Raw genomic sequence first — 27,716 nt, 5'->3', positions numbered from 1 at the left:
ACACAAAGCCAAGTAAACTCTTATATGATTTCAAAGAAAGATAATGAAGCTGCTAGAATGACCCAGCCAATTGACTTGAATCCAATAGATTATGGAAAGAAAGAAAGATCACAGTTCATAGAAGAGGCCCACAAAACCTTCAAGATTTAAAGACTGTGGAAAAAATGGGCCAAAATCACACCCGAACAATGCATGCAACATCTGAAGAAAGGGAGAAGAATCAGGCGGGGAAATAAAAAATACTAAGGCACCTCATCCCAGTGTAGGTAAGTTGAAAAATTGGAGGAAAAGAGAGAAAGGGATTATTGCGGTGCCGAACACTTTGAGCTATCGTGTAAAGGAGGGAAATGTTTTTTGTTGTTTTTTGTATAGGTAGTAACCCCAATTATGGGATAAAGAAAGAAGAAAAGAAAATGATGTAACATATATTCAAATAGAAAAATAGTTTTGTTTATTAAATACAGTTTTTTTTTTTTTTTTAAACAGAAGAAATAATCAAAGTGACACACAAACCACATTGATTAATTTGTGATTTAAAAATCCATGTCTATTCATTCAATTCGGTTGAGGTTATATTGGCTGATTCGAGAAGATCCCAACATGTTTCGCCTTAATACAGGCATCTTTAGGAGAGCCAATATTCAACACCAAGAGGTTTCGACAGGACACACTATAAACATAGCAAAAACAACAGAAACAGACAAAACAAAACTGTTAAATAGAGCTGGAAGTATGGTGCAGCTGAACCCCCCGCTTCAAAACCCAGCACTAATTTATAGAAGAAAAGAAAAAAGAAAAAATGAGAATAAATTCACAAAAGGTACCTACCCCTGGCCTATACCCTATCACAGCAACCAATTGGGGGAACCTTCCTATTATAAGAGCAGACCAATCATGGATTTAGCCGGCAAGTGGCTGCAGGGGATAGATAAGATGGACAATTACCCACTGGTCCTTAACTCATAATAAGCCAGCACAGGCTCGCAAAGTCTCACTCGGCGCACATGTTATGACGCTGACTGAGTGGGGGATAAATAAGACGCCCACATTACGAGCCTGTGCTGGCTCTGCAAGGATGCTGTTACTCTGTGACTGGATGATCTAAGGTTAGTGGTGGGATTTAGCATGGACTGATCCACACCATCCATGTCTTTCCCTATGTTTGAGGCATTTGAGTTTCTGATTCATCTCATACTCTTATTTGATAGGATCTGCACAGTTCGATACAGCGCTTTGCGGTATACTCTACTCTCAGATAACCCCCTCAGCTGCACAGTATATCGTACTGAGTTCGGCAGGTGCATATATACCCTCAACCTTTATTGGGACCGGGTAAGCCCTCTTGTAACATTAAAATAATGTAAAGCACAATGCTATATTTATATAAAAAAATAGGCAATGATCTTGCCTTATTCTACAGTTTTACATTTATTGTTATAATAGGACCCTGTTTTGATTGGCATATTTAGGTTGGTTCATACCATCACCTTTAGGGATTTCCCTGTTCTTCGCAGTGATGCCCTGCTCTACTAACAAAATCCATTAAAGCATTCCAATTAAGGGTAGGTATCTAAAGATATTAAATAAAATTTTCTTCAATATATTTGTTTCCTTAGTCCCGCATTGGGCTCTTCTGGACCCTTATTATGAGTTAAGGACCAATGGGTAATTGTCCATCTTATCTATCCCCTGCAGCCACTTGCCGGCGATATCCATGATCGGTCTGCTCTTATAATAGGAAGGTTCCCCCAATTGATTGCTGTGGTAGGGTATAGGCCAGGGGTAGGTACCTTTTGTGAATTTAGTCTCATTGTTTCTTCTTTTTTATTTTCTTCTATAAATTAGTGCTGGGTTTTGAAGCAGGGGGTTCAGCTGCACCATACTTCCAGCTCTATTTAACAGTTTTGTTGTTTCTGTTTCTGTTGTTTTTGCTATGTTTATAGTGTGTCCTGTCGAAACCTCTTGGTGTTGAATATTGGCTCCCCTGAAGAAGCCTGTGTTAAGGCGAAACATGTTGGGATATTCTCGAATCAGCCAATATAACCTCAACCGAATTGAATGAATAGACATGGATTTTTAAATCACAAATTAATCAATGTGGTTTGTGTGTCACTTTGATTATTTCTTCTGTTAAAAAAAAAAAAAAAAAACGGTATTTAATAAACAAAACAATTTTTCTATTTTAATATATGTTACATCATCTTCTTTTCTTCTTTTTTATCCCATAATTGGGGTTACTACCTATACAAAAAACAACAAAAAACATTTCCCTCCTTTACACGATAGCTTAAAGTGTTCGGCACCACAATAATCCCTTTCTCTCTTTTCCTCCAATTTTTCAATGCATGCAACATGTTTCTCTATACAGGAGGCATCTTGAAGCTGTCATTACCAACAAAGGATTTTACACATAACTTCATTTCTGAACTTATTTACTTTTGGTTTCTTTGTATGTATGGATTGCAAGGGTTGTTACCAACACCAAAACTTTTTAGAACCTAGAAAAATAGTGACATTACTTATGTAATGTAATTTACTTTAACATTGGTTCAATACTTATCTTACCCACTATATATATATATATATATATATATATATATATATATATATATATATATATATATATATATATATATATACATATATATATATATATACATATACATATACATATATACATACACACACATGCACATGAACAGAGGTCACCCACCACTTGCGGCTACAGCAGCTATAACTACAGCTATAGCTGTAACAGCTTCAACACTCCTAGGAAGGCTGTTCACAAGGTTTAGGAGTGTGTCTATGGGAATGTTTGACCATTCTTCCAGAAGCACATTAGTCCAAATGTCTTCTGCTGACACCTTAAGAGTTTCCTTCACTTGAAATAAGGGACCAAGCCCAACCCCCCAGACCATAATCCCCCCTCCACCAAATGATTTGGACCAGTGCACAAAGCAAGGTCCTTTACGACTTGGATGAGCAAGTTTGGGGTGGTGGAACTTGACTTGCCTGCACAGATTCCCGATCTCTACCTGATGGAACACTTTTAGGGTGAATTCGAGCGGAGAAAGACAGGTGTCTCAATACTTTTGATAATATAGTGTATATATAGAAACTTTTTTTCCAGATATTACTCTTTCTCATACCACTTATTATTAGCATTGTACATTACTTGTGAATTTTATTTCCCAGAATTCTTGTATCACATCTGACATTTCTGTTAAGTGTAATTTTCTATATATATAAGCCACCAATTTATTTTGTGTATCCCTTAATGCTTCATCTGACTCTCCATTAGAAGATGGCATTTTATTATTGGTGATATTTCCCCCATGATTCATGAAACACAAAATTATTTCCAAGTAGACAAATTATCTACTTAGGCAGCATACCATGTAATGCATTGATAACTTCTAATGGCTTATTTTCTTTTTCCATTCCTTGCAGTAAGTGCTTTGGTAGACAAGGCATAGTCAAAACATTTTTTACTTGCCTCAGAATTTCAAGTTAACCTATGTTTTTTCACCAGTAGTTAACCTTACACAGACGCAGGGATAATCATTTCTATAACATAGGGCATAATTGGAAGCTTTTCACGTCAAAGAGGACATCATGTGTAAACGACTTAATATTGTCTCTCCGACCCACTGATCCATACATATACTTATACTGTTCAAATAAATGTTATGGGCTGGCTTACATTGTCTGTGCAAATGACAGGCAGTCAGTGTGTTCTTTGGTGAAATAACCTGAAATGACATGCAAATATAATGGTGGAAGTTTGCTACGAAATTAACTGTAGGCTTTGTGCACTCAAAGAAAAATTAAAATCTAAAATATAAGTTGATTCTACATAAAATAAGTTAATGCAGCTGCTTGTGTGCACAAGGGTATGTATACTACTCCTACTCATTCTTAAACAACTTCATTATTTCATAGTATAAAATATGAGAAAAAAAGCTAAATCACTGTGATTTTATGATTCACTTCTTTTGGTACTTTAATGTGTGATATCTTGTTTCAATTGTGAGTGTGTGTTTCACTGGGTTTACAATGGTGCTTCTGCTATTCTCTGAAGGAGACTCACTGGACACCTACATGCTTTGACAACTAATGGTAGATTCCTGCTTCTGACTTCCTCCCTGCAGTACATTCTGCCTCTTCTTCCTTTCCCAATTATGGCGGGCGAAACTATTGAGCTGCAATCTTGAGGTAGAGACCATTGTAGTTGAAGAAACGTTGAAGAGATTGCCATGCAAAATATCCTGCAAAGAGAATGGAGCTTGTACTATGGGGTTTAGGCTCAGAAAAAAGACACAGATGTTTCTAATTGCCAGCAATAAATAATACTATACAGGAGAAGCAACTATCCACTCCAAATACAAACTATATTTATAGGTGTTCTAAAGTGGTGATCAATTCTTCTATATAACTTGTCTTGTTGACTCTACATTTATTTAAAAATGACATATATATATATATACTGTATATATATATATATATATATAATACACACACACACACACTCATATACAAAGTATGTAGCGGCTTAAAAAATAAAATAAAATGGTGAATTTATGTTTCCATCCATATAACTCTCATAGTATTAACAGATACATAACCTACTCTCACTTTGCTGTTTAGTGCTTTGGGACTGTACATTCGTGGAATTGAAGAGAACAGCAGGACTAAGCAAGAGGGCCTTTTCCGAGAAAATGAATGCATTGTGAAAATTAACAGTGTGGAACTTGCTGATAGGTCTTTTACACAGTAAGTATTATACTGTGGAAAGTGTTCAGTGGCATTGTGTCATAGGTTTAAAAATAACTTTCAAAGGTATGGCTGAACAAAAAGCAGAAATACAAGTGCCATGTTACCTTTTAACTTGGTATACTGTATGCATTGCATGGTACATAGGAATGCAAAGACTTATAAGTTGGGGAGATGAACAACAACTCAACAATTGAATAGCTGAACATAGGGGGAGGGGGTGCTAAATTCTACAGGCCATGACAACAGTCTCCCTGAAAATAAAGAAAAGGGACATTTTTAAGGACAGTGGAGTACATTTTAGTTTGGTTTTGAGGCACACATTTTGGTTTAGGGTGTGAAAGAAGCCATTACATCAAAATGGAACACTCATCTCTGAACGGGGGGGGGGGGGGGGGGGGGGGGGCTTTGTCACCAGCTGTATAATGCAGTTTTAACTCTCTACCCCAGTAATTTGACATTTCACACTTTCAGCCATGTAAACTGAGGAACTAACCCCTAATGCAGGCTTTCTGACACCAATATTGGGGTAATATAACTATGACCGGTTGGAGCCACAGCTTCTAAATCTTCATTCCTGCTCTTGGACATTGAACATTTACACATTCCATAATGATTGCATTAAAGTGTCCAAAGTTGTGATTGTACATGCTAGGGTATCTTCCTGATACTCTAGGAACTGCAGTGGTAGATTGGTAAGTGACCAAATGTTTTTTTTTTAACGTTACAGAACAAGTCAAGTTAAATATAACTTCCTACTACTAGATCTATTATGGGTGGGCCTGGGTAAATGTGAACCTTTTATCACGAATGTGAACCTTTGTGATAACATTTCTCCCTCCCATTTATATTTTTCAGGAATATACTAGATGTTATGTTCATTAAGTTCTTTAACCTTCTTGTATCTTAGGGCACAAGATATCTTCAGACAAGCAATGAAACATCCTAGTGTGTTAGTGGAAGTTGTGCCATCCCATAATCGTGAGCTTTATGAGAAAGCTGCCATAACTTGCCTACCACTTTTAGAAGATGAAGATGATGATGTTCCTAATATAAAACCACCTCCTCCACCTACCCATACAAAGCAAAGTGGGAAGATCAGTGACCACATAAATGGTTTTGATTCTGCACTGTCACTACAGTCTTCGGTAAGCCCAGAGCCAACACGCCATGGTAGTTCATACACCTCACCTCTGGGTTTCGGAACTAAGAAAACTGCCAAGATTTTACGGATTGATCTAAAAAAGGGTAACTGCACTTTTTTTTTTTTTTTTTTTTTGTGTTGTGCCTTAAATAAACACTTTGTGTGTGTGTTTATACAACCCTTAGCTTGGAAAAAGAGGGCCTGATTTCTGAAAAGTCAACGTAAGCTGTGCCCTATGGCAGCATACAGCCATTCCAGAAATGCCCATAGTTCTCCCACTCTGGGTCAGCATATTTAGAACCAATTCACTAGCAGAATAGAGGGGCATTATAATATATATTGTATACATGATTCCAGAGATATGTTCTCAAAAAAGTTTTCTTATTTATATATGATTGTTTGAAATACCATGGCAATGGAAGCTAAAACCTCAAGACCGGTTTGTCTCCCATATATACTGTTTATTCTACCTGCCTGGGATAAAAGTGTTACTAAAACCCACAACAGTAAAATCAGTCTGTATATGCGGTAAAGCATGCTTGTTATACTCGCTGTGAAATTTAAGGGGTTAATCCTCTGCATTGTGTAAAAGGATGCCTGAGCCTGTATGCACAAATCCTCCTTCTTCCACTGACTCCAAAACATGTCCAGATAAGACTGAGCCTTTGGAGTAAGGCTGCACATGCTCAGTTTTGTGTGTATTGCTGGAAAGGTTTTATTTTTCTTGGGAGCGGGCATGTGATCAGCACATGGCCAATCGGCACTGTCCAGACAGAGGGTCAGGAGCCCTGCAGCCTCATAGAACAGCTCAGTGCAGTATGAAAACTCCTCCTACAAGCTTCACCAGGAACTGGTCGAAATCACAAGACTGCTATATACTGCTGACGAGAAAAAAGTATTTACAGTAGCTGTTTATATTTGCTAAAATAATTGCATTTCCATGTTCTGTGTACCGTGGGAAACCAGCTATAGTGAATTCAGGGTCCTGAGTTTAGGCAAAATTATTGAGACACCTGCCTTTACGTGAACTTTAAGGGCATCCCAGACTTAGTCCGTAGGGTTCACAATTGAGTTGGTCCACCCTTTGCTGCTACACCAGCTTCAACTCTTGGAAGGCTGTCCACAAGGTTTAGAATTGTGTCTATGGGAGTGTTGGACCATTGTTTTTCACAGATGAGTGCAGTTTTACCCTGAGCACAGACATGAAAGGGTCAGGATAAGCCATGGAAAATGTTATGCTGCCTGTAACATCATTCAGCATGACCAGTTTGGTGATGGGTCAGTGATCGTCTGGTGAGGCATATCCATGGAGGAGTGCACAGACCTCTACAGGCTAGGCAATGGCATCCTGACTGCCATTAGGTATCTGGATGAAATCCTTGGACCCCCTGTCATTGTTATTTTTTGCACTATAAACAAAAAAAGCGTCAATTTTGAAAAATAAAATAAATGTTTTTTACTTTTTGCTATAATAAATATCCCATATATATATATATATATATATATATATATATATATATACACACACACACACATTTTATTTCCCTCAGTTTAGACCAATATGTATTGTACCTATTGATTGGTTTGCGCAAAAGTTGTAGCGTCTGCAAAATAGGGCATAGTCGTATGGCTTTTTATTGTTATTATTATTATTTTTTTACTAGTAATGGCAGTGATCTGCAATTTTTTTTTATTGGGACTATGACATTATGGCAGACACATCGGACAATTTTTAAAATTTTTTGGAACCATTGGCATTTATACAGCGATCAGTGCTATAAAAATGCATTGCTTACTGTAAAAATGTCACTGGCAGGGAATGGGTTAACACTAGGGGAGATCAAGGGGTTAATTGTGTTCCCTAGTGTTATGTTCTAACTGAAGGGGGTAGGGGACTGTGTAGGGGAGATAACAGATCACTGTTCAAACTCTGTATGAACAGATAATCTGTCTCTTCTCCCCTCAGAGAACCAGAAACTGTGTGCATTAGATGGGCAACAATGAGGCAACCTCCAAAATGGGAATTGTTTTACAGGTGGAGGCCACTGAGATTTTTTTTCCCTACTCCACTTTTCTGGATTTTTCTCCACTAGTTTTGCATTTGGCTAGGGTTAGTGTCACTGCTGGTAGCATGATGTGCTTCCTGGACCCTATAGAGATTGCACAGGCAGTCCTACTCCTCCAGGATGGCACATCAATAGGTGCCATTGTCAGAAGGTTTGTTGTGTCTCCCAGCACAGTCTCGAGAGCATGGAGGAGATTCCAGGACACAGGCAGTTACTCTAGGAGAGCTGGGCAGGTCTGTAGAAGGTCCTGAACCCATCAGCAGGACCAATATCTCCTCCTTTGTGCAAGGAGGAACAGGTTGAGCACTGCCAGAGCCCCACAAAATGATCTCCAGCAGGCAACTAATGTGAATGTCTTTAACCACACAATCATAAACAGACTTCAAGAGGGTGCCCTGACAGCCCAATGTCCTCTAGTGGACCTTGTGGTCACTGTCCAGCACCGTGGAGCTTGATTGACTTTTTTTCTCATTGAACACCAGAATTGACAGGTCCACCACTGGTGCTCTGTGTTTTTCACAAATGAGTGCAATTTCACCCTGAGCACAGACATGAAAGGGTCAGGATAAGCCATGGAGAATGTTATGCTGCCTGTAACATCATTCAGCATGACCGGTTTGGTGATGGGTCAGTGATCGTCTGGTGAGGCATATCCATGGAGGAGCGCACAGACCTCTACAGGCTAGGCGATGGCACCCTGACTGCCATTAGGTATCTGGATGAAATCCTTGGACCCATTGTCAGACCCTACGCTGGTTCAGTGGGTCATGGGTTCCTCCTGGTGCACGGCAATGCCAGGCCTTATGTGGTAAGAGTATGCAGCCAGTTCCTTGAGGATGAAGGAATTGATACAATTGAATGGGCCACACGCTCGCCTAACCTAAACCCAGTAGAACACCTCTGGGGAATTATATCGGTCCATCCAATGCAGCCAGCTTGCATCTCGGTCTGATAATCTCCCTGACGTAAGGCACAACATTCAATGTTCATTTGATTATTGCTATTGATCTAACTGATCTAACATGGAATAGTGTCATTTTTATACCTAGAATGACTTTTTTAATGTTTAGTTTCATAAAGAAGTCAGTAACCAATGGAGATTAGCTTAAAAATGTCTGCCCAAAAGCTACAAAGATGCAGACAAGACCACACCATGTGGGTTAGGGTGCCCACCTTGACCGCATCCTTTCCAACAGAGGTTTGAGTTAGTATTGGAGCATTTTGCTACAATATATGAATATAGTGCCATCTAAGAAGGAGTTTTTGTCCCAGTAGTTAGAGCAGCGAGAATATTGGTGAGTCTCCTGGTAACGTATTATGTCACATTTGAGGTTGCAAGCTTCTTTCCAAGCCATTTGTCTCCTGTATGGGCTATTTAAGCCTTTTACATTTAGTGTAGAGATTTTGAAGGCCATGTTTGTCTAGTTGGTTGTGTGAATATGTTGTCGGTTTAGAGGTAAAGTTTTAAAATTGCAGCAAAAATTAGTTACCTGAGTGATGAGACCTCCAGTAGTTGATGACAAAACATCTGTGGTTGAAGAGTAGATTGACAGAATAGATGGCAAGAGCGACCAGACGTGTACCTGGATGGCACAGGTCTATAATTTGAAAACTGTACCAAAACTAATGTCAAAACAAGAACAAAAAAAAAAAGAAGGTAAAAACAGATGAATCGGAACTTGAATCTGTGCAGAAATATACCCACTCAATTAGTGGGGTCAAAATAAATGAAACAGAGTGGCATTCTCCTGGGTTGCCAGTGAATACAGCACAAGGATTAGCCTGCCTCAGTGTCAGAGTCACCACGGGTAGAGGAATGAGAGTTAGGGGGATCTTTATTTGTTGGAACTTAAGGATCCAGGATGTTTCATTTCTGCAATAGACCTATTCCTCCTTTTACAGTACTGACCACATGGTTAGCAGCATCTTTTGTTATGAGCAGTTTGGCTGGGTATAACCAGCTATAGGTGATGCAGTGATTATTTAGAGGTTTTGTGGTGGTTTTCTATTTTTCTGTAAAGTGAAAGAAGAAAGGTCAGCAAAGAATCACAAATCTTGTAGACTATGTGGTAGGATATTATGATTTCTTGTGATCCTCATTAACCGTTCCTTTGTGTGCTAAAAAATTATTTGCACAATGGTATCTCTTGGTAGATGAGCAGGAATACTGTATGTTTAAGCCTTGGGGGTCTGTATATACAGTCTATGATTGGGTCTTCAAGTGGTAACTCTGAAATTGCAGCTTTTAATATATTTGTGAAGTATTTTTTCAGGTCAGGAGTTTGGCTGACTCTGGGATTTCCCGGATCTTGACGTTATGTCTCACTCTTTCCTCTAAATCTGCAAGTTTCATCTTCATCCATCAGATCTCGTTATCTCTGTCATTTTGGGCATCCAACAGATCATTAAATGTGGATGCAAACTCTCCCTTTTTTGACTCAATATGAGGTACTCTATTATTGACTTCTGAGACTTCGGACTTAAATTGATGAGCCAATACTAATATATCTCCATGTAGGGTAGATCTCAGTGATATTAGCATGTCCTTTAACCACTCGCTTACTGGGCACTTACTGGGAGTTTTATTTTTTGCTAAACAAACAAAAAAAGATGCAAAAAAAAATAAAAAATCATGTTTAATAGTTTGTTATAAAATTTTGCAAACAGGTCATTTTTCTCCTTCAATGAAGTGCGCTGATGAGGCGGCACTGATAGGCTGCACTGGTGGGCACTGATAGGCTGCACTGGTGGGCACTGATAGGCTGCACTGGTGGGCACTGATAGGCTGCACTGGTGGGCACTGATAGGCATAGTTAAGGCGGCACTAATAGGCACAGATAAGGCGGCACCGATGGGCACAGATAAGGCGACACTGATGGGCAAAGATGGGCACAGATAAGATGGCACAGATGGGTGGCACAAATTGGTGGCACGAATGGGTGGCACTAAGGGGCACTGATAGGTACCACTGATAGATGGGACTGATGGGCACTGATAGGTGGCTCTGATAGGTGGCACTGCTGGGCACTGATGGGCGGCACTGCTGGGCACTGATGGGCACTGGTAGATGACACTGATGGGCACGGATATGTGGCACTGGGGTGCAGCACATTTGTTTAGGCAGATTGTGGGCACTGCTGGGTGGCACTGTGGGCACTGCTGGGTGGCACTGCTGGGTGGCACTGTGGGCACTGCTGGGTGGCACTGACGGGGGCACTTATTTTTTAATCATCTTTAGTGATGAGGGGGCAGGTGGGCACTGGTAGGGCTGGCCGTGAACGGGACTGATGTCCCGATCACGGCCGCCGGTGATCGGCTCTTTTTATTTCTCCTCGCGCTGTCAGCGGGAGGAGGAATAATAGCCGATTACCGGCTCTGTTATATCACATGATCAGCTGTCATTGGCTGACAGCTGATCACGTGATAAGGGGTCGGGATCGACCCCTTGCTCGGATCGGTGATCAGGCAAGTCTCATAGACTCGCCGATCACAGAGCGTGCCGCGTGCGCCCCTCAGGGGGCGCGCAGGGCGCTCGTGCACGGGACGTAGTCCCAGCAAAGGAGATCCGCGCTGTAGCCGTCATTCGGCTATAGCGCGGGTCTCAAGTGGTTAAAGTGGTGTCAAGGACTGACATGTTTGCACTCTGGAATTCTGAAATAGTCCTGTAGCTCTCTGGTGTCTTCTAGAGAAGTGTTACCCATCTTTTGTTTGCTCTTCACAGGGCTAAAGGATAATGAGGGAGGGGGAGACTGATTATCTTCCCCTTGCCTTGACCCTTTGCTGTTAGCAGTATGCAGCAGATGAGCTTTACTCTGTCCCTGGAGATGCCCTCGTGTTGTGCTGACAGAACAGCAGACACCATTTTGATTTGTATAACGGCACGGCTGGGAGATAAAATCAAACATTTTCCTGGGTATGACCCGTTGCTTTCTCTTCCTGGATGGCATCAGGAGATGTGCCCGCAACTCTGGGGCACTGTGGCAGCACTAAACGAGGCTCCTGGTCACTGAGGAGAGGAGCAGCCATCTGCTCTGTTGGCTAGCTACTTTATATATTTTAAAGGCCACCCAGGTTTAACCTTCTCTCTTCTATATTTGTTGCTCATTGGAATGCACTGTGTGTGCTATCTTTTGTTTAATATGTTCCAAAAGCATTCCCCTTTTTTCTTCTGTGTTCAATGTTTCTAGGATTTGATCCCAATTGATGTCATGTAGTATTGAGCTACCCTCTTGCCTCCTTTTCCTATTATTTATGCTAAATGTGATCATCCGGTAATCTCTAGATCCCAAGTTGTCCCATGTTGCCACATCTGAGATCAGACTTGGATCGTTCATAATTAATAAATCTAGCAACACATTCTTTCTAGTCGGGGAATCCACCAAATTGACACATGAAGTTGTCCTGTAAGACATTCATGAAATGACTGGCTTTTAATGAGGGAGCCTAGGCAATAACGGGATAATTGAAGTCCCCCATTATGATGACATTTCCTTGCCGAGTTGCCCCTCCTCCTTCTCCTTTGGGTTGGGGGGCTTGTAACATACCCCCACTATTTCCCAATTCTTTTTGGAGTTCTACCCACACCAACTCCACCACCCTTACATCATTTTTTATATATTGAAACACCCCTCCTCCTCTTCTACTTTCCCTGTCCAGAGTCAAGGAATACCCCTGAATATTTGCCAGCCAGTCGTGTGAGCTGTAACACCAAGTTTCTGTTATTCTCACAAAGTCTATGTGCTCCTCATGTAATAGCAGCTCCAGTTCCTCATTTTGTTAGCTAGCCTCCTGGCATTTGTTTATATGCCTCTCAGTATTGTATAGGTGCATACTAATTTCTCTTTATGCATTCTCAGGCTTTGTTTTTGGTTTGTCCCCTCAATTTACCCCATAATTAGATGTTATGGCTATATTATCACTACTGACTCCACCATTACCCTCTGTCCTTTGCTCACTGCTGGCTGTCACTTGCTCTGAACCCCCCCCCCCAAAAAAAAAAAAAAAAAAATACTTTAAAATCCCCTCCTACTGTGGCCATCTTTCTTCCCAATAGAGCTGCACCCTACCTGTTAAGGTGCAGTCCGTCCTTACTAAAGGGCTGGTAACCCAAGAACCAAAACCCCACCTGCCTACACCAGTTCCTCAGCCACTTGAACTGTTCCCTAAGCTCCTTCTGCGTCTCTGGTGTTGCTCGAGGCACAGGTAGTATTTCTGAGAAAACCATCTTGAGGTCCTTCTCTTCAATCTATTTCCAAAGTCTCTGAAATTATTTTTTTACGACTTTCCACCTTCCTCTTACTTTTGTCACTATGTTCTCATGAATGTGTGCTACTGTCTGTAATTTGCTTGCTCCTAGTCTTTTTTGAGCTGGCTACTAAATCTCTGGAAGATTTGTTCATGCCTTGCCCACACCAATCACAAATCATATTATAATTTTTTTTTTTTTCCACAAAATTTTTATTGAGATGATATAAACATACAGAGACATGTTTCCAGTAAAGTTAGCATAGCTAAATGCTTATAGAATATATAATTGTACATTGAAACGTATGAGTTAAGACATTGAAATAGGTGAACTGTAAGGCCACAAATCCAAGTGCTGAGGGTGTAATGGAAGACAATGTTATAACTTTAAAGTTGTCATGTTTGTAATAGGTGAATTTCCTTATCAGGCATATTTTTTTTTTTACTTTTCACACTACTATGGGCTAAGATTGTAATTAACATGTTAATTTGGAAATCAGACAAAATTCTGAAAATTACCATTCTGTCTACTGATGAGATTTTCTGTATGAACACAACTGTTTAGAGTATCTGTCACAAATTTCTGTTGACTACTCCCAACCCAGGTGCAGATGGGCTTGGATTCACAGTGGTTACCAGGGATTCTACAGTACATGGACCTGGCCCTATTTTCGTTAAAAACATTCTCCCCAAAGGAGCAGCCATAAAGGATGGACGGTTACTGTCTGGAGATCGGATAGCAGAGGTATGTGAATTATCAGCTTATATATTTATAATTTTTTTTGAGAATTTACCAAAACCCAAATTCAAGAAAATTCCAAAGTTGCATTCAAGTATGATCGTTGATTGTTGCTGTGCTCATGAGTTATGTAATATGTGGTGTATTCTGTCTCTTCTGTATTCTGAAAAAAAAAAATGCAGATCAGAATGGAATCTCTCAGATTAGGTAAGATAACTGCGGAAATGTTCAAGCACAGAGTTTGGATTGCAAACATTAAAGTAAACTTGCCAAAGTCTACATCAATTTAAAAGCAATTCCATTCTTGATTTGCTTTCAGGATTTATGTATTAAAAAATAAATGATATATTTTTAGTGCAATTCTCCAGCCTTAGAAGATCGTTTCCATGGCAGCACAAATTGAGGAGTCAACTATGGAAAGGTTCTGATGGGACTCTACCTTCCTGGGCGAGTTTTGCATTGAAGCTGGTCATGATTCTTCTATGCTTTTATATGTTTTATTTCTGTTTTCCAATTTAAAGAAATGTAACCTCTTTACTCTTTGGTCCTTGTTCAGCATGCTGTGAAATGGCTTCTCTAGGAATAGGGGAAGGGGTCACCTTAATTACAATGGCAAATAGGCTTCTTTGCTGTTGTAAAGAAAGTACTGGATCTCAGTTTAGTAGATTTACAGCTAGTATTTTGTTATGTTTGAAAATACAGGCTGTAAGAACAACAAGAAACTGGAACAACATGGTTTAAAATACTGCAAGCTGGAATAGCTTTCTAAAAGCAAACAAGCAAAATAATGTGAAGAAACCATTTTAGGAGGAAGAGGATTTTTTTCACAAAATACACTGGTCAATGTACTACATTCTGTTTCAGAATATTGTTGAACACCAAGTACTACATTATACACTCAATGTTGCACTGAAGATTTATCAGAGCACTGCTAGAGCCCCCAGGAATTTCCAAGGGAAATTACTTTATAAAAAGTCAGTGTTTGCATAAACAAAGTTATGCTTTTCCTTCTGCAATGTCGAAATGCAAAGACCTGGTGAGATTGCTCAGGCATTAAGAATTACATTATGGTGTGCCTATTCTTTGCATCCCCAAATTAACCATTTTTAAAGTGCTTCAGCCATATTCAGAGAATACTAAGTGCCATACTGGATGTTTGATCTGGCCTTTAAGTGTCCTTGTCATTTTGTAAAACTAGTTTTGTTCTATCACATTGGCTAAAGGGTTATTTATAATATACCTTATTGTACTAAGTTCCCTCAATTGCTTGGATATCATTATCCTTAGACACCTGCCATTGCATTATATGAGTAAAATGTCTCCTTTTACTCAGTAACAATGCATTTAGAGGATAACAAATATGTGAATATTCACCTTGTAAAATAACCCATTCAGTTTAAAATTGAAATGAATGGCAAAACACTTGTGTATGCATATACAAAGCATTAAATAAAATAAATAATCTTTCCCTTATCCTTTTTTAAGTGATCACTTGCCTCTTGTTTTAAGCTGCAAAAGGAGCTCAGAAAGCTAGGGGAGAAGAAATGGCACTGATCATTACAGTGGATGTCTGTTGGGGGGGTTGTTGCATCAGGAATATGAAATGGAATATGAAATGTTGGGTTTACATATTCTTAAATTCACCTTTTTGAGCACGTTGCACTTTACAAATTAGGATATAACACATAACCTACTGTCACAATTTAAAAATAACATGGCGGTGCAGGGCTCCACACACCACGTCATTCATTCACAACAATCTGTAAATTAATGAAGTACTGTCTTCCACTACAGCAGAAAGCTTGTTGTTCTTAGTGAACTGCGACTGTGCGGCTGAGCGCTCTCGTAGTTCATTGATCGTTTTGCTCTTCTGTAACTGCCTGCCCATGTGGGAGGTACAGACAGACAGCTATCCTACAGAGTCTGTAGGAACCTGATGTTGCACCTGTGATCTACTGATTGAGGCTAGGTTCACACCGGAGCGATGCGGGAACGCCGCAAATCCGCTGTGTTTTCCCGCATTGCATGCCTCCCGCCGGAAGTTCACACTGCCCTATGCGGACTGCTGGGAGTGTCAGTGAAATGTTAATGACACCCCCAGATCAGTTCGCATATCGCAGTGCGATCTGCAAACTCGGACAGGAATCGGATCGCATGGTGTGAACACCCATGCGATCCGATTCTGCTGCGGACCAAAAAAAGGGTCCCGTGCGAGTTTGCGGCGGGTGCGATGCGAATTCAGCCATACTATCTGTATGGCTGAACTCGCATCGCACAGAGATCGGATGTGATTTGCACTGCAGTGCGGTGCGAATCACATCCGGTTCTCGCTCCCGCAGCGGTGTGAACCCAGCCTGAGGGTGCAATGCTTTCCAGGCTCCTGCAGGAAAAAAATAATAAATGCACATTTTTGTTCTGAAGAAATATGTGTATTTTTTTTTTCACAAACAGTGGGCCTTTAACCACTTGCAGACCGGACCAATTTGCTGGTCAAAGACCAGACCCCTTTTTGCGATTCGGCACTGCGTCACTTTAACTGACAATTGCGCGGTCGTGCGACGTGGCTGCCAAACAAAATTGACGTCCTTTTTTTCCCACAAATAGAGCTTTCTTTTAGTGATATTTGATCACCCCTGCGGTTTTTATTTTTTGCGCTATAACCAAAAATAGAGCGACAATTTTGAAAAAAACACATTATTTTTTACTTTTTGTTATAATAAATATCCCCCAAAAATATATAAAAAAACATTTTTTTCCCTCAGTTTAGGCCGATACGTATTCTTCTACATATTTTTGGTAAAAAAATTGCACTAAGCGATTATTGATTGGTTTGCGCAAAAGTTATAGCGTTTACAAAATAGGGATAGTTTTATAGCATTTTTATTAATATATATTTTTTTTTTTACTAGTAATGGCGGCGATCTGCGATTTTTATTGTGACTGCGACATTGTGGGGGACCCATCGGACATTTTTGACACATTTTTGGGACCATTGTCATTTATACAGTAATCACTGCTATATAAATGCAGTGATTCCTGTGTAAATGACACTGGCAGTGAAAGGGTTAACCAGTGGGTGGCAGTGTAGGGGTTAAGTGTTCCTAGGGGTGTGTTACTAACTGTGGGGGGGTTGGGCTTTCATTAAGTGAACACTGATCTCTGCTCCAATCACATGGAGCAGAGATCAGCGTCACTAGTTGCTAGGCAGAATGGAGAAATGTTGTTTACACATCCGTGAGACGATCGCGGGGATGCCCGCGGCGATCGAGTCCGCGGGTCCCGCGACCGGACTCACGGGGGTCCCGACCAGCGCGGGAGCGCGCCGCCGGCGGCACGCTCCCGATGGCAGGGCGGCATCGAATATTGGACGTACCTGTACGCCAATATGCCTGCCCGTGCCATTCTGTCGACGTACATTGTCGTGCGCTGGTCGGGAAGTGGTTAATATCAGATAGTATAAGCTAGCACAAAGGGGTCTGTTTACAAAATCTGGATAGTGATATATATATATATATATATATATATATATATATATATATATATATATATATTTATATCATTTTTTTTTTTTTTTGTCAAAGCTTAATTAAACAAGCTGACGTTAGAAGCTGATTTTCTATCATGCACAGCTGCACCGTATTTTGCACACTCCAGTTTTACAGTTTTAGTAAATCAGCCAAAAAGTGTCATAGATTGTATATGAACCCTAACAATGAACTTCTCGTTTGGTCTCTTTTTTTGTTTGTTAAATAGACTATTAAAAGTGTTTATTATATTTTAAATGTAAGTGCAAAAAATACCTGTTGATACTGACAGAATTCTTGTCAGCTAATAAAGGAAAAGTCCACCGTTCTGAAAAGTTACATGTTACAGCCATATCTAGTGTGTAACATGTAAAATGTTCAGCACCTGCCTGCTCCTCCCCGATTTCCCCCCCCCCCCCCCCATGACAGTAGGCTAGGGATCTTCTCCCCGGTAACCAGCAATATATACAGTTGTTTTTAGTTTAATATGTGTCATGTCATGCCCGCTGAGCTCTCTGAATGCAGCCTGTGACCTTTTGCTCATAGAGAGTGCGGGTTGGCAAGACAAGATTGTGGATTGCCAACCCACCTTCCCATAGCATCAATGTTGTGGATGGAGCCTGCAATAGAGGAAGCAAGCCAGCCACCGTGAAGGGAGCAGAACTGCATAGTGCTGGCTCATGTCCCACACAGAGTCAAACCAAATGCACTCCACCTGGGACAGAAGCATTTTCTATAGCCTGAATTCCTGCAGACGCTGAAAGTGAAGAAAAGCCAGTTTATGAAAATCACAGATTGGGCATCACAGCAATGGGCGGAGATTTTAGGGATTGAAGAGCAGTAGTTTTGCAATGGTTATTTGGCTACTTTCACACTAATCAGCTTTCCTGCGGGTTACCTGCACTGAGACATATGCTTCTATTGTATCCTGTGGGTTTCGTGTACCTTCTGAAAAATGCCTCAAAACTAGTAAATGTGGGAGTTTTGGTGTTCTTGCAGAAAGTGCACCACACCAGCAAGATATCATAGAAGTCTATGACTCAGTGCAGCTAAGTGGCTTGAAAGCCATTGGTGCACTTGCCGTGGAGGGTAAACCGCAACACATGAGTGTGGAAGCAGCCTTATAGGGGGCTCAGCACAATAAGGGCTAATTTACATTTGTGGTGGGGGGGGGGGTAAAAGTCCACAGTTCATCGTGACCCATGACCAGTTACCAAATCACTTAAATTGGAAGTAAACCCTTCTTTTGTTTTTTCAGCCAAGGAAGCCTCTGTTTAATCTACAACTGTCATGATGATGCACACTTGATCAGTTATGACACCAGCCATTGGAGGGTTTCACAGTGTGGTTAAGAGCACAGGGAGTGTTACGTTCCCAGCATGTGCTGGAAAGGTAACTGTTTTATGGATGGGTTTACTTCCGATCTAAATGGCCATCGCTCTTCAGGAGGTTGAACACCCCTGTCATCAAAGTTCTCAAACAATTCAGTCAATTTGTATCTAGTCAGGTGGGGTCTCTTGCTACATAATTGCATGCAGATCAAAAGACGTTTGTTCAGAATACAAGGTATATGGTCCACTTCAGGCAATATGAACGATATTAAGTAGAATTTAGAGACATAGCCTTTATATTGTGGCACTACATCCATATAAAACATGCAAAAACAGAAAATAGGATTTAAACGATTGTCACTTATAAGGAAAGAATGCTCGTATATATTAAAAAAAAAATACAAAGTTTATTTGACCAACATTTTTAACCGCTTCAGGCCTGGAAGATTTTACCCCCTTCCTGACCAGAGCACTTTTTGCAATTTGGCACTGTGCCCCTTTTTTCCTACAAATTGAGCTTTCTTTTGGTGGTATTTGATCACCCCTGCGGTTTTTATTTTTTGCGCTATAAACAAAAAAAAAAGTGTCGGTTTTGAAAAAAACACATCATTTTTTTACATTTTTCTATAATAAATCCCCCAAATATCTATACATTTTTTTTTCCCTCAGTTTACATATTCTTCTACATATTTTTGGTAAAAAATCACAACAAGTGTTTATTGATTGGTTTGCACAAAAGTTATAGCGTTTACAAAAAAGGGAATCATTTTATGGCATTTTTAATAAATAATAAATTAATAAAAATAATTAATAAATTAATTCAAATAATTACTTTTTTTACTCGGCGGCAATCTTCAATTTTTATTGTGACTGCAACATTATGGCGGACACATCAGACATTTTTGACACATTTTTGGGACATTGTCATTTATACAGCAATCAGTGCTATACAAATGCACAAATTCCTGTGTAAATGACACTGGCAGTGAATGAGTTAACCACTAGGGGCAGGGTAAGGGTTAAGTGTGTCCTGGGGTGTGTTTCTAACTGTGGGGGTGTGGCTACATATGACACATCACTGATCTCTGCTCCCAGTCACAGGGAGCAGAGATCAGTGACACTGTCACTAGGCAGAACAGGGAGGTGCTTGTTTACATTAGCATCTCCCCGTTCTTCCTCCCTGTGGGATGATCACGGGTATCCCCACGGCAATCAAGTCCGCGGGACCCGCCACCTGACTTACGGAGGTGCCGTCATTCACACAATGGCATGGCCACAAATTTAAAGGGACATATCTGTATGCCCATTTGCCTGTCTGTGCCATTCTGCCGACGTACATTGGCATCATAAAATTGTAACAAAGCATAAAAAATGCTGATCATCTCACATCATTAATGACCAGAAATACAAACATGAAGAGAAACTTATCTGAATGGCCCACTATCAATATATAGTAGTATGGATATAAACTGGTATGAATACACCATATGCAGGGCCAAACATAAGAATCAAAGTATTGTCACCAATAGAAATCACTGTGACTGTGATTTCTATTGGTGACCATGCTTTGATTCCTACGTCTGGCCCTGCATATGGTGTATTTATACCCGTTTATATCCATACTACTATATATTGATAGTGGGCCATTCCGTATGTATGTTTATACAGTATATCTGGTCATTAATGATGGGAAATGGCATTTGTATGCTTTGTTACACACACACACACACACACACACACACACACACACCCTCTTACCTTTTTACATCTGTTATGGGCTGTCTGTGCAGTAATAACATGCAAACGTGTAAGACTTGTTTTTGCTGTTAACATGTTACTCCTTCATTTAAGCTAAGCAAATCAGCCTGATTATATTTGCTATATCATCTAAGCAGATCTAATATTCATCAATCTTTTACTGTTCTTTATTTAGTATTGATCTTTGAAATTCTGTGTCTTTCAACTTGAAATTGCAAAGGTTTATTAAACAACAGTTGCAGACAACACATACAACCAATCAGTGAATTGCTAATGCTATCAGCCAGTGTAACATTCAATTCTTAGGATACTTGTAATCACATTTGTGCAACTTTTCTTTTTATTAATGCATTTGCATGTTTATTATGGTAATTATCACACACAATCTTAAAATAAGTAGACTTTTTCTCTTAAAAATAAATAATAAAATGCAAGCAGAGTTTCATAGATGCACATGTCCCACTGAAATTTTTAATATACTGTATGCACTGTAATAATGCAGCATATGCATTGCATACCTATGGGGTATGGTATACTTAACAACTTCTGCTGAAAGACTTTTTCTAGTAGTCATTCATAGTCATTTTCTTAAAGCTATAGTGATCAATTGAAACCATGTTTAAACATTGTGTTCCCTAAAAGGTTAATGGCATACCAATTGCTGGAAAAACACAAGAGGAACTTGTAGCCATGCTAAGGAGTACCAGGCTGGGCGAGACCGTGTCTCTGATGGTTGCTCGACAGGAAGAAGCTTTCTTACCTCGTGAACTGGTAATGTCTCTAACACTACAGCCTTGATTACATTGCTTGTTGTTTGTTGCCAGACTGACCACCTTTCAGGCAGACGCCAGACCGCAGGCAGCAAGATCAGCTTATACTATATCAAAATCAAACAATGATTTACTATCGGTCCATGAAATTTGATTTTCAACCCCTGGTGACATCATAAGCTATGGGATGTGATTTTGTCATGGGTATCACACAGCACTTGATTTATTGAGAAGTCCATGAATATATCCAACTCCAGAGAAAATGTATGGATGATTTAAAACTGCCATGACAAGTCATAAAATGTAACCCTGCAGGATTTAAAAGGCATACTGAGGGAAAGTGGCATGCTGATTTGATCCCAGCATGATAAATGTACAGCCAAGCTCATCGGCTGTTATTGTATTACTCTTGCAGCCTCGGTAAACACTTTGTGCAATTCTAATCAGAGTGGAACTTTCTGTAATTATGACAGAATTGATTTTATGTGGTAGATCCATGTTACAGATTTGAAGATTCTGGAATACTATCCTGGAAGACTGATTGCTATATGCTGTTAGGGCCACGCTAACGGCTGAACAAATCTGCATTATGTATTTTCATGTTTTTTTTTTTTTCCCTATTTTTCCAGTATTTTTTATTATTAATTTTACTTTGGAGCTTGAGAGTTATTGTCAGCACAGGTATAAAGTATCCACAGTTCATGAAATTCTCTTATGTTACAAATGTAAATGTTAACAAATTTTTTAATATAGATTGTTTATGGAATCTCATGAAATAAAATCATGAGCTGCTAAAGGGAAAAAAATACAATTTGCCAATGAACTAAATAGATCTGTAACTGTTATTGTAGTGAAACTGGAGTTCTCCATGCAGAGACTGTATCTGTAGGTATTTGCCGCAATGCAACCCTTTTAAATTTTAAATATCTCTACTCTCTACTGTGGGCCTAGAAACCTGCTGTATGAGGAGCTACTACTATATCCAGTTTATAGGACTCCCAAGACCATAAGCAGCAGTCCAGTTGTCATAGACACACCCTTTGGTCTGGCCCCTATGTATAAAGCCCGATGAACTACCTCCCTGGCAACGCCTTTACACGCTAACTCTGCCCACCCACTCTAGTGATAAATTTGAAGTTACTTAGTGAACAATGGGGCAGGCAGAGCCAATTAGTATTTTTCGCCAAAGGCGGTATATCTTTGTGATTTGTAGTGAAGCACACCCCTTCTCTGGCATCATATAACCCTACAGTGTGGCATGTTGGTTGCATATTACCTCTGGCATGCAGAGCTAATAGTTTATGCTTCAGTGGATTACAGTAAGTTATTGCAACAAGACTGCCTCACGGACATTAAACTTCACCTGTTAACTTCTGCTAGAGGTTTGATGAATATGTATAATCCTTTGTCCACGTTCATTCCTATACTAACTCCTATTTATACTCCTGATGAGACGAGACAAATATTGTTATCTTGGAAACTCAATTATACGACTTCAAACCCTTTTTTTTTTAGCCTCTTCCAGGTTTATCTTAAAAAAAAAAAAATCCAACTACCTAAGCTACTATAGAAATCCTTGCTGAAATTTGTGTTATAGGAGCTAATTCTGACCCTGCCAACCATAATTTGTGAAATTTATGTTGGCAACCTGCACTGGAACAGGGATGGAGACAATTGTAGACACTCACTCAGGTTGAACTGGATGGACTGGTGTCTTTATTCAACCTAACTAACTATGAAACTATGGGACATTTTTTTTCTTTTAGTATTGGAGAGATACCCTGTGTTTTTTGTTTTTTTTGTTTGTTTTTATTTGTGTTTGTAGGTTGATGAGCAGACAACCATTTTTTAGCTATTCGTTTGCAAACTAGGAAGAAAAGTCTGACCACAAGGTGAAATACCTCTGGGTAGAAAGCCTATTCATCCAATGATATAAGTAAACCCTTACATGGGTCCAGAGGTATTGCAAGATGGAATGTACTATTAAAGGTGGCTATCATGTTTGCGAGTAGCAGGACAACTTAGGGCATCTCCTCAACATATGGATGTGATCTGCAGTACTGTTGTAGCACTTGAGACAGTTTTTTTTTTTTTTTTGCTGCAAGAAAGCAATTAACAATACGAGTGGCTGCAACATTTGGCCAATGTTCAAATCGTTATTGCTACATATTGCATATTGTCTGACATTGGCTTTTGATTGTTTATGTTGATACCCAGGATGCAGCAATGTTGTGCACTGAGGAATATTAATTCACACACTAAAATGTCATGTGTTTTCACTGGACAACACATTTATAAAAAAAAGTCTTGGTGATTGTAATAGAACCCTTCCGACTGAACACAAATATACTTTTAAAATTACTGTATTATGTAGAAATGTTGAGAGAAATTAAATGAACCTTTAAAGAGGAAGTAAACCCTGATGAGTTTACTTCCTCTTTCATTCCCTGCAAAGGTAAAGCATAATGGACTACTATGCATCGCATAGTAGCCCATTATGTGTCACTTACCTGACACAGCAGCCAGCGAAGTCACCACTGTCCCCTGTAGTCCGCCACATCCATCTTCTCGGTGGGTCTCGCAGCTCCGCCGCTGTCATTCGGCAAAGCCGCGATGACGTCACTCCCACGCATGCGCACGGGAGCCGAGACGCGCGGCATTGCACGGTATCTTTGTTATCAAGGATGCCACGCTCAGTGCGCCTGCGCGCCGCTGCCTACAGCGCATGCGCCATAGACAGCGGTGCCCGTCTTCGGGCAAATATCTCCTAAATCGTATATTTCTTGGATCTACAGGTAAGCCTTAATCTAGGCTTACCTGTAGATCAAAGTGGTTTGTAAGGGTTTACAACCACTTTAATGACTATAATGTATTTAATCTCATAATGTTTTTGAATTGCTGCATGAGTTCAACAGGGTTAAAAGTGATTTTCATTTGTACTCTATATCACTCAGTGAATCTCACTTCAGTGTCCAACAATAGTCAGCCTGCACTGGATTATATAATACAAAATGGCCAGTCAGTCCCACGTCTGTACGCAAACACCACACATGTAAGGTATCACCATGAACATCAGATCGAGAACAATAATTCTAGCACCAGATCTCCTATGTAAATCTAAAGTGTTAAATTGTAAAAACTTTAAAGTGTTGCCTATGGATTAAAAAAAATGTACATAGATTGTCGGCGTTGCACAGGCATGCACAATTTTAAAGCATGACATGTTTGGTACCTATTTATTTGATGTAATACCACCTTTTATATTTTGCCAAAAAAAATGGTATTATATTTTGTGTAATTTATCCAAAATAATTCTGTTTGAAAAAACACTGCACAAATAGCGTGTGGCATAAAAATTATAACACCCACCATTTTATTCTCTATGGCCTCTGCTTTAAAAATAGAAAACGTTTGGGGTTTTTAAGTAATTTCCTAGCACAAAAAACTAAAAGTATCAGAAAAAGGCCTGCCAGGTCTTCAAGTAGTTAAAGCTTCAAAAAAGTGCAACAGAAGCATCATAAATAAACACATCAAAAAAGCTTTTTGAAGTGGGTAGGCGCTTTAAAGTGTACTCAAAGCAAGTGTAAATGAGCCCTAATGCCGCGTACACGTGATCGAATTGTCCGGCGGACTCGGTCCACCGGACAATTCGATCGTGTGTGGGCTCCAGCGGACTTTCTCATCGTAAAGTCCGGCGGACATAGAAAGTAGTTTTGACTCAAAATTTGTCCGCAGGACTTGGCTTTCAGAGGACAATCCGTTCGTCAGTGCTAGTCCGGCGGACTAAGAATGACGCATGCTCTGAAACAAGTACAAGAAGGAAGCTATTGGCTACTTGCTATTGAACTTCCTTTTTCTAGTCCCGTCGTACGTCATAACGTTAGAAATCGCCAGACTTTCAGAGTGTCCGTGTGTGGTCAAGTCCGTTCCTTATAAAGTCCAGCGGATTGCTTGCCGGTAATGATCTGCCCCGTGATGATCCGCTCGCTCAGCGGGGATCGCTACGTTGTCCCCGCGGAGCCGGCAGCGGACAGGGTGGACTCCGCACACTGTGCAGGGACCGCCCTGTCAGCTCTCCGCTCTCCTCTATGGGGATCGGATGAGCACGGACCGTCTGTCCGTGTTTGTCCGATCTGCTCTGCAGACGGATAGAAAAATAGGATTTTCCTCCGTCTGCAGAATCGGACAGTTGCGGAGGCGGACGAAATCGGGTGTCTGCGGATGCTCATCCACAGACACCCGCTATCCCATAGGGATGAATGTATGCCCGTATTTCATCCGCAAACGGATGGATGAAATACGGACATACCCATCCGCATGTGTGAAAGGGGCCTAACACAAGTCAAAATTAGTTAACAAACTATGTAGAAGACGAAATTGCAAAAAAAAAAAAAATAATCTATAATTCAATATGCACTAGGTTAAAATGCAGGTTTTTTTTTTTTTTTTTTCTCCATGATTGGAAGCTGAAAATCTATAAGATACACCCAACAAGGTTTAGAAAGCTGAAGTCCAGTGTCTTTTTTTTTTTTCTTCTCGTATTTGTCATTGTTCTCTTAAATATGGTTGTTAAATAACTTTTCAGTTGTTTGCATTACATTAGTGTATATATTACACACTACAAAAAACAGGATTTGTGACTAGTTAACATGTTTTAAATGTCTTTACAACATTTTCTTTTTTCTTTTTTTTTTCTTTAATTTTCTGTAACACTCTACTTTGAGGGAAAGTGCACCATTTTTCATACTTATCAGATTGTCATTGATGGAGCTCTTGAGTTTCCTTCCTGGACTCTGAGGTTTATATTAGCCGCAAATGTCTTCCTTCGTTTTTGTGTGTAACTCATAGCCTCTTCCATTTGTATTTAATCCTCTGCCGGCATGAGACATATCAGTTCCAATATAGACAAAGAAGTCTCTGTCCCACCTTATCTTGATTGATGTAGGTGTGTATATTTGACCTCTTATTGAGAAAGGGGCAGGATGAAGGTCTGGTCAAATGCTTCCTTTTCCTGTCTATCAGCACAAAATTACCCAGTGTCTTCTGCACGCCAATTTGAGCCATGTTGTGTGCTTAAAATGGTCTTTCTATTACTTTTAGGTATTCCTTTCTTATTGCATGTTTTCTATTTTCCTATAACCTTGTTATTATTTAAGTCTTAACCTGCACTGAACATATCTTCAAGTATGGGGGCATGTATGATACACCTAAGGTGTGTGGAAAGACTATACTAGTTTTTAACCTTGTCCTATTTTTATTTTTTATTTTATTTTTTAATCACAATATAGCTTGTTTCTAATGATTTCATTATTGCAGTATATTTTGCTTTTGTTTTGTATTATCACCACTCTGTCATTAATGGGGCTTTATAAATAGACAAAAAGTACAGCGCTGGGTAATAAACTAATAATGCAAGTGATTATGAATAAAAAACGTGATTATGGGGGGCGTGGCTTGGCGCGCAACGGAGATGGCAGCCTAGAAGGAGAGCTCCGTCGGAAAGCGGCCCCAGCCCGTCTGAATACAGCAGCAAACGGCGCAATCATGAACAAGCAGACTAAGCACCAGCACCAGACCCGTCCCCGCCGCTCGGTGGCAGTTAATCCCGGCCGGGATATCTCCGACATCTTCAAGAACCAGGCCTCAGCACTACAGGCCCCGGAGGAGGACAAGATGGCGCCTGTCCATGCGGACGAGGAATACAGCGAGGACTCGCAATTAGTGATGGACGAACTTCCGACGGGACGTTTCGCGAACGCGAAACGCGAACGGACACAAACGTTCGCGAAAACGACCGTTCGCCGCGGGCTCCATTGACTTCAATGGGAGGCGAATTTCGCAAACCTTTAGGTCGAATTTGCGGCCACGGGGTAATTATTAGGGGGTAGCACGTAGTCCCACCACCTGGACAATAGCATAATACATGTATGAGGTGAATTTGGGATCGATAACTACAAGCATTTTTTTTTTATTTGGGAAATTGTTCTGACAATTCAGGACTATGGAGCTAATGAAGGCAATGGAGGAGAGGGAAGGTCAGGGACCAGGGTAGGCAAACAAGAGGGTGCAGGAGATACAGAGCACTGACAGCAGCACCGTAATACAGAGCACTGACATCAGCACCGTGACATACAGCGCTGACAGCAGCTCCGTGACATACAGCGCTGACAGCAGCTCCGTGACATACAGCGCTGACAGCAGCTCCGTGACATACAGCGCTGACAGCAGCTCCGTGACATACAGCGCTGACAGCAGCTCCGTGACATACAGCGCTGACAGCAGCACCGTGACATACAGCGCTGACAGCAGCTCCGTGACATACAGCGCTGACAGCAGCTCCGTGACATACAGCGCTGACAGCAGCTCC

General features: G+C 40.4%; 1 protein-coding gene across 2 annotated transcripts in view; it reads left to right on the top strand.

Moving 5' to 3' along the window:
- PARD3B (par-3 family cell polarity regulator beta) overlaps positions 1–27,716 on the top strand; it is a 2,156,380-nt gene that overhangs the window by 515,278 nt on the left and 1,613,386 nt on the right. For both annotated transcript variants that reach the window (XM_077448525.1, XM_077448526.1), the window contains exons 7-10: positions 4,648–4,773; positions 5,684–6,021; positions 13,833–13,972; positions 21,222–21,350. In XM_077448525.1, the coding sequence (XP_077304651.1) occupies positions 4,648–4,773; positions 5,684–6,021; positions 13,833–13,972; positions 21,222–21,350 (733 nt within the window). The remainder of the gene's footprint in view (positions 1–4,647; positions 4,774–5,683; positions 6,022–13,832; positions 13,973–21,221; positions 21,351–27,716) is intronic.

Source organism: Lithobates pipiens, unplaced genomic scaffold (genome assembly GCF_037356315.1).
Source record: "Lithobates pipiens isolate NorthernLeopardFrog02 unplaced genomic scaffold, aLitPip1_a1.2 Scaffold_22, whole genome shotgun sequence".
NCBI classification, from domain to species: Eukaryota; Metazoa; Chordata; class Amphibia; order Anura; family Ranidae; genus Lithobates; species Lithobates pipiens.
This window is presented reverse-complemented; position numbering and strand designations above follow the sequence as displayed.